Source organism: Phaethon lepturus, unplaced genomic scaffold, assembly GCF_000687285.1.
Source record: "Phaethon lepturus isolate BGI_N335 unplaced genomic scaffold, ASM68728v1 scaffold50947, whole genome shotgun sequence".
Lineage (NCBI taxonomy): Eukaryota > Metazoa > Chordata > Aves > Phaethontiformes > Phaethontidae > Phaethon > Phaethon lepturus.
Window position 1 is genome coordinate 412 of NW_010555019.1, and position 7,741 is coordinate 8,152.

Sequence of the window (7,741 nt, forward strand, 5' to 3'; positions counted from 1 at the left end):
GGGAGCTTGGGTGCCCCACACTTGGGGGGCAGGTGAGGGTTACCCTATGCCTGCCTGTCTCCCTTAGCAGGGACTCTGTTGCTTTCAACTCCAGATTCTCGAGGACTACCTGCTGGTGGAAGATGCGCCTCTGCTGGAGGAGATGGCTGAGGAGGATGAAGAGCTTGACCTGTACAATGAGATGACTTTTGGGTTAGGTAAGATCTCAGGGGAGCCCCAGGGTTGGAGAGGTCAGCTAGCACCCAGCGGGGTGAGGAGGATGGAGGTGGGGGGGTGAGGAAGGTGTCCTCAGAAGCCTGGTGAGGAGCTGGGTTGGAAGCAGGGACACCGGTGGGCACTGCTGAGGCTCTCACCCACCCTGACGTGCTCTGCTTCCCCTCTCCAAGACCGAGACTGCACTGAGGAGAATGCCACAAAACCCTTGATGCCTCTGGAGGTGAGCCCTGAGCTGGCTGAAGCTGTGGCAGAGGAGACCAAGGCTGGGGAAGAACCGGGGTCTGGAGTGGCTGAGCGGCTGGAAGAGCTGGGAGAGCCCCAGGAGGAAGGTGGGATGGAGCTGGAGGTCGAGCAGGTCAGCTCCGACTTGGAGGAAGAGGAGGAGGAGGAGCTTGGGACTGAGGAACAGGAGGAAGACCAGGAGCCCTTTGAGGAGCCCAATGACCTGGGAGACCCAGCGGTGATGAGAGCTGTGCAAAGCAAACCCACGCTGGAGGTGATGTGTGAGCAGAGAGGGAGGGAACCCCTGCCTGGCCGGCAGGCAGAGGAGCTGGTGGGGACCCATTGCTCCCTCCTCCATCCCCACACCTGTGGGTCCTGCTCCACGGAGGGCTCCAGGGGGTAGTTTGGTCCCTGCCCAAGAGAGGAAGACCTGCTGTGCCAGGGCTGAGTACATGCCTGTAACCTCTTCTTTGCTTGCAGAGCCAGGACTCAGCGGTGCTGGACAGCAGGATTGGTGCTTGCTGGGCAGAGTTTGGCAAAGAAGATGTGGTAAAAATGCCCCCTCCCATCTGGTGACAAGGCTGAGTGTCCCCTGCAGTGTCCCCTGCCCCGTCCTCCTTCCCCATGCTGACCATCTCCCTGTCTTCCAGCTGGCGATGGATCCTGCGGTATGGGGCTCCTGCCCCAGCAGCATCCCACCCCACCATGTGCTGGAGGTGGGTACCCCCAGCCAGACCCTCAGGGTACCCTGGGCCAAGGGTCATGCAGGCAACTGGGGGCGACCGAGGGACCTCCAAAGCCTCGTTGTGGGTCTGGAGATGCCAAGGGCATGTCTCTTGGGTGCCAAAACTGTAGGCAGAGGTGCCCACTCTAAGCAGAGCCTGGGTTTGAAGGCAAAGCTGTTGAGTTTGGGGGGACTGGGGGCCCCGTGCCAGGTGTCCTCATGGGTCCCCTGCTGTTGCATGCCACCAGGATGGGAGCCTGGCTGGTGCATGGTCTGGCTGAACAACAACCAAAGGCTTTGGTGAGCTGCTCAATGCTGGGGGAGCTAAATTGATGCCAGCTGGGCCCCGTTCCCATCTCCTGCTGCCTCCTCCCTGCAGGATAAAGCCATCCTACAGGTCCTGGAGAGGCCCCCACCATCTACCAACATGGCCCTTGACTTCCTTAGCTCCTCCATGCAGAGGAGCTATGGGAGCTCTCCCCGGCTCAAGCGCCCTGACTTCAGACTGATGTCCCCAAAGTCCTTCCCCCAGCGCTTTCTTCGGCAGGTAAGGGGGTTTGTTGGGGGCTCTTGTGTTTGCTCTTTCTCTGTCCTCGCCTTCCCAGAGGTGCAGCCTTGAGGACAGGCTTTTCCCAGTGACCCCTCCCGTCTCCTGTCCTGCAGCAGTCGCCTCTGGTGCCTCGCTCCCCCTGCTCCCCTCGGCCCTTCACGCCGGCTCACAGACCCTCTCCGCTCTTTGCTTCTAACCAGGTAAGGCAGCTGGCTGCGAGCCACCGCCATGTCCCCTCTGATGTGGCCCTGGAGTAGTAGGGAATGGGGACGGTGCCTTCCCAAAGCTCTGCCATCTGGGCAGACTTTGCAGCTCTGTCTAATCCTAAGCACCCATCTCCCTCGTCCTGTTGATGAGGAAAGTGGAGCCACCAGCATAGCCATTGCTTCATAAATCTATTTGTCCTGATGTCCCCGTGGGACCTGCACCGGACATGATGTTGTGCTTTATGTCATGCTGGGACACTGGTGCTGGACCTGGGGCACACAGTCCCTGGTGACACTTCCCTTCTTGCCCAGCTGTGGTGGCAGGATCCTGGGGGATATCGCCTCGCCGCAGTGCCCAACACGTCCCCTTGGTGCTGGGAGAGGGTGGCCCCTGTGAGGACAGGAGCAAGAAGCCAGCATGGAGCTGGCAGACCCCTCTGGGACGCTTGGAGGAGAAGGCTCAAACATTCGATTGCTGCTCTCTTCCTCTCCAGACCGCAGGGTATGCATCTCCAACCCCTTTCCGGCCCATGTCGCCCAACATCAGCGGCCCGCCGCGGCCTTTCGCCATGCACTTCGGTCCCATGTCTCCCTCTTTGGACCCTGCCCTCTTCTTCAGTCCATCGGCCAGTGGCCAGCTGAACCTCAGGTTAGTGGGATGGCAAGTGGGGTGCCTGGCTGGGACTGGAGGAGCCCTGCAAAGCAGCTGTGGGGTGTCCCCTCTCTGGGGACAGCTCTACTATGCGTGCTGAGCACCTGACTCCCATCTGGTCTCCTTTGCAGCACGCCCAGCCACATGACCCAGCTGCACCCCCAGCACCAGCGGATCCTGACCCAGCGGCAGCAGCAAGGCGGGCAGGTGCAGAGGTAAGGGGGTCCCTGGGGAGCTGGGGGTGGGGTGGTGGGGCTCTGGGCAGTCACAGCAGGCTGCGATCTTCTCCTGTGTCAGCATCTCCCCCAAGAAGCTGTGGTCTCCTAAAGTGGACCCTTACTCTGGGCTGATGACATCCAAGGAGAAGGACTGGGTCATCAAGGTAGAGATGATCCAACTGCAGAGCGAGAACATAGATGATGACTATTACTACCAGGTGAGCGCTGCCGGCAGTGCCAGTGGCTCATCCTGCTCCTTGGAGCTGGGCCTTCATCTCTTTGGGAGCCAGAGGGTGCCCAGGGTCATGGTGGCTCCCCTCCTGGCTACGCCCGTCGTTACAGATGTACTACCACCGGCTGGAGCGCAAACAGGCGGAGGAGGAGCTGCTTGGTGGGCGCAACAAGCAGGAGCCCCCCAAGCTGGTCACGCCATTCATCCAGAAAGTGGAGACGTATGACTCCGGTGAGGGGCTGGGGTGGGCGGCATGGGGCCGGGTTGAAGGGTTGTGGGATGTGGTCTCACTGCATCCCATCTCTCTTCCAGTGGTGCGCATCGCAGGCTCGCTGGGCCAGGTTGCGGTGTCCACCTGCTACAGCCCTCGCCGGGCCATTGATGCTGTGCACCATGCCCTCGTGGAGGAGGTAGGTGAGGGGCAGCCGGGCTGGTGGGTGCCCCAGATGCCTGGGGATACTGCTCTGAGCTTTTCCCAGGCCCTGGAGCAGCTTTAGCAGGACCTTTAGGAGCTGCTGTGACCGAACATGGGTGCTGCCCCGAGCCATGGGATGGGGCATGCAGTTGGAGTGGGTGCCACCTTGGTGGTGGCAGCTTGTCCCCTGCTGAGGGGTGGGATGGGGATCTGGGCAGTCGGAGCTGGCTGTGGCCTCCCTGTGGGATTGCTCTGTATCCTGAAGCCACCTCTGATCCCCAGGGAGCAGCTGGCCCAGCGCTCTGCTGGCAGCATTGTCTGGTGCTGGCTGTAACTGTTGTGCCTTCCTTTCTCCCCTCCTGAAGGCTGCGGGGAGCCACCGGCTTCGGGCACTGCACAGGATCGAGAAGGTGAGCAAGCCACTATTTGGGGCAGGGCGGGACGATGCAGACACTTGGCTTTCATCTGAGGAGTTCTGCAAGGGGTACATTTGCCCGGGCAGAGGTCCTGGATGACTGGCAGGCAGAGGACGCCCCAAGCTGCCCCTTACCCTGTGTGGTTTCTCTAGCTGTTCCTGCAGTTGCTGGAAGTGGAGGAGACGCAGCGCAAGATGTCCCTGGCCCCAGAGGAGCAGCAGCCCTGCTGTCAAGAGCAGAAGGGCCAAGAAGTGGACCATATCTACCAAGCCTTGAAAATCAGAGCTTGCAGCAGCGAAGAGTGAGTTCGTGCCTTGGGGAGAGGGCAGCATGTCCTGGTCTTTGTAGGGCCCAGATGGTCATGGATGAGTAGTTCTGGGTGACTGGGAGGGCTGGATCCTGTCCTCTGTGTGTCACCGTGGCCTGTGTTGATCCTGCCCATGAGTCTTGTCCTCCACTGGAGCTGGTGTTGGTTCTTCTGGATGGACAGAGATGCTGCAGGTCCCTCAGGATCTGTGCCAATGGAGCCTTCGTCCCCAGGGAGGCAGAGGATGAATTCCTGCAACTCCTATGTGTGCGGAAGGGCAAGAAGCTCACAGCCCGGCTGCTGCCCCACCTGACCCAGGAGCAAGCGGAGAAGATCCTGCTGACCATCACCCACCACCTGCCCTTCCTCATGAAGAAGGATGTGTTGGATGAGGCAAGCACCTTCAGCCAGGGCAGGGGCATCCCGGGCTGCCTCCTTCCCCTGTCTGCTTTTGCTGGGGGGGCACCCTGAGCAATGGGGGGGGCCTGTGTTGCTGAGGACCAGCATGGCCAGGCAGCTGGTGGGGTTGACATGAAACAGGAGCCTCTTTCCTTCCCAGAGGAGGAGGAAGGTCTCCAGGAGGGGTTAAAGCAGTCCTGGTGGTAGTTCCCTGGAGAGTGTGCAGTGCTGGCCTTTGCGTCCCCCCCAGGTGTTGGGATGGGGCTCAGGGATGGGGCTGGGGCTGTGACAGGTCAAATGGTCTCAGATCCCTGCTCTCCCCTCTGCCCTGCCCAGTCTCTCCCCCTGCTCTACAGCCCATTGAATGAGGTGGTGGGCGGGATGACGTTCAGCAAACTCATCAAGGTCCTGCAGGAGATGAGCAGGCTTCTGCCCGAGTCCCCTGAGCTCCCCCTCGCCATGGCCTTGAAGAACCAGGTACGTGGCCCTGAGGAGGGCAGAGCTTTCAGGTGTCCCTGGGGTGCCACCGCTGCCAGCCGTGATGTCCTCTTGGTTCTTCCCCACAGTTTGGCATCTCCTTGCTCTACTCCCTGCTGAGCCACGGTGAGAGGCTGCTGTCCTCTGACGTGCCGCTGGAGCCGTGCAGCGGGGACTTCGAGACGTGGTAAGGGGCTGTGTGAGCAGTGGGGTTGCCATTTGCTGGCCCGTGGGGTGCTCACCCCCTGCATTGATGCCCCCAGGACAGACACGGTGTTCCTGGTTGCCCGGGAGCTGTCGCAAGTGCCCAAGACCTTGTTGGTGGAGCCTCTCTTCTTGCCCAGCAACCTTCTCTCGCTCTTCTGCCGCTACCTGGACAAGCAGACCATCCACCACCTGGAAGCCAAGATGGAGTGAGTATTCCCCTGGGAGAGGAGCAGCCGGCAGCATTGGGGGGCTCACTGCTTCCGTCCCCTTGGGGACCCCCTTGGACACAAGTCTCCAAACCTCCCCTGGGCTGAGCGGCTTCTCTGGGACAGGTCGGCATCAGCCGCCGGCAGTGCGAAGGTGACAACCTGATGCTCCAACTTCGTCCTTTCCCTGCAGGTGCTCCCCGCTGCCGGCGGAGGCTGCCATGCTGTGCTGAGCCCTTGGAGCCGGGGCCAGCGGCGACGGGGATGGGCAGGGCCCGATGCCGTGACTTTTGAGTTTCGAAGTGAACACTTTACCCTGGTGCAGGGCACTCTGGGTGAACCGGGCACTGGCAGGGCCGGTGCTCGAGGGCTGATGCCGACCTGCCCCGGTGCCCGGGAGCACAGCGGGTAACTTATTTTGGCCTCGCACCCAGCAGCAGTGAGCGCCGGATCACGGAGGGTGTCGAGGCAGGGTCTGCACAGGGGCGCTGGGAGCACCTGGGGGTGAGTTACTTCGTGTACAGCACTTGAAATAAAATAAAAAGGTGATTAATGAGCTCCTCTGGCTCCTGTGGGCAGCTTCTGCTGTAAGCACAGGGGCCCCGGAGGCAGCGCCTGGGCATGGAGGCCCCATGGTTGGGGACGGTGGGGATCTGAGTGCGCAGTGAACAAGGAGGAGGAGCAAGGAGGGATGTGCAGAGGACCCAGAAGGAGGATAAAGGGGGATGGAGGAGAAGGCAATGTGTGTGGAAGGGATCAGAGGACCAGCTTATCAGGGTGAAACCTGTAGTTTCAAACCCACCAAGGCAATCTGGGATGATACTCACGTGGTGACCCACCTGTGAGCAAAAGGATGGACCTTGCCACTGCACAGGAGGGAACGAGCAGCTGCTGACTGATTTGTAGGAGGAAGGGAGGACACCAGTGTGTCCTTCAAGATAAGGATAAGCTGTGTTATGTTTTTGCTTTGCAACAGAGCAGAGCGCAGACCTTGCCTGAGAGCCAGTGTGGATGAAGTGGGGAAGTGTGACACAGTTGCAATCACATCTGAAACCAAATACTTCAATGTAGAAGGGTTGGGGGTCTCTGCTGGACTTTGCTGCTTCGTTGCAGGAAACAACTGAGCCAAAAGAAGGAAATTCTGTCTCTTTTAGTTACCCTCTTGAGACTGAGGGACCCTCACCACCCAGCAGCCCACCTGGAGAAAGAGAACCTCTCCTGGGGGTACAACCTGTGAATTAATTCAGCTGAGGGCTGTCTGCAAGGTCAAGGACCCCATCTGGTTTATCTGTGTTGGGACCTTCTGATGGAAGTCCAGGGTGTCTCACCTGGCCCTGCTTTACTTACTGCCCTGCCTGGCTCCTCCTGGCACTGTCCCGAAAGAGTCACCAGTGCCATGGGGTGGTGGTGACCCATCACCATGAGTGAGCAGCTGGACAAAGGGGGGGTCAAGCTTCTCAGGGGTATGGGACTCATTCTGGGACATCTTCAGGTTATGGGACTCATCCTGGGATGTCTTGATGGGTATGGATTTACCTTGGGATACAGAGAAGAGTATTCTGGGCTTGCATAACTTATTATGGGATGTTTGGGGGAAGAATCAAAGGTGGGGAGAGGAAAGGAGCAAGGTGGTTCATGCCAGCATTGCCTCTCCTGGGCTGCTCCCAAAAACCCTTGAGCTAAACAGGTGCCCATACTGGTCAGGGCATGGAGGGGATGGCAGCTGTCCTGGCTGAGGTGTTGAGGGGACCATGGATATCTTTGTCAGGGCACTGAGGGGGAATATGGCCACCTCAGAGTTCAGGTATCCCAGGGAGGGTGGTTGTTGTGGTAGAAGTGTTGAGGGGACCATGACCATCTCAGCTGGGGCACGGTGGGGACTGTGGCCATCTTGGTTAGGAGATCAAAGGCACCATGGAGTCTGGGTCAAGGCATTGAAGGGTTAGTGGCACTCTCAGCTGGGGCACTGGGTTTCAGCTGGGTCCCATCAGCTCCACTGGGGCTTTGAGGGGACCATGACTGTTTTGATGGGGGTGTGGAGTGGACCATGGCCATCTTGGTTGGGGCATTGAGGGGTCCATGGACATCTCAGTCAGGGTGTTGTGGGGACCATGGCCATTGTGGTTGGAGAGTTGAGGGGACCATGGACATCTCAGTTGGGGCATTGAGGGGACCATGGCCATCTCGGTTGGGGTGTTGAGAGGACTATGGACGTCTCAGCTGGGGCGTTGAGGGGACCACGGCCACGTCGGCTGGGGTGTTGAGGGGACCACGGGCATGGCGGCCGGGCGCTG

The 7,741-nt window shown here is 59.9% G+C and overlaps 1 protein-coding gene across 1 annotated transcript; it reads left to right on the forward strand.

Moving 5' to 3' along the window:
- Positions 1-94: 94 nt before the first annotated feature.
- On the forward strand, positions 95-5,451 carry PATL2 (protein associated with topoisomerase II homolog 2 (yeast); the record flags this gene model as incomplete). Its single annotated transcript, XM_010292021.1, has 17 exons — positions 95-197; positions 387-712; positions 919-987; positions 1,089-1,154; positions 1,542-1,709; positions 1,829-1,912; positions 2,413-2,567; positions 2,702-2,785; positions 2,868-3,006; positions 3,131-3,251; positions 3,333-3,430; positions 3,801-3,845; positions 4,004-4,152; positions 4,392-4,551; positions 4,894-5,034; positions 5,124-5,221; positions 5,298-5,451. Coding segments are annotated over 17 exons (2,160 nt in total), but the record flags the coding sequence as incomplete, so codon positions are not given.
- Positions 5,452-7,741: the final 2,290 nt, after the last annotated feature.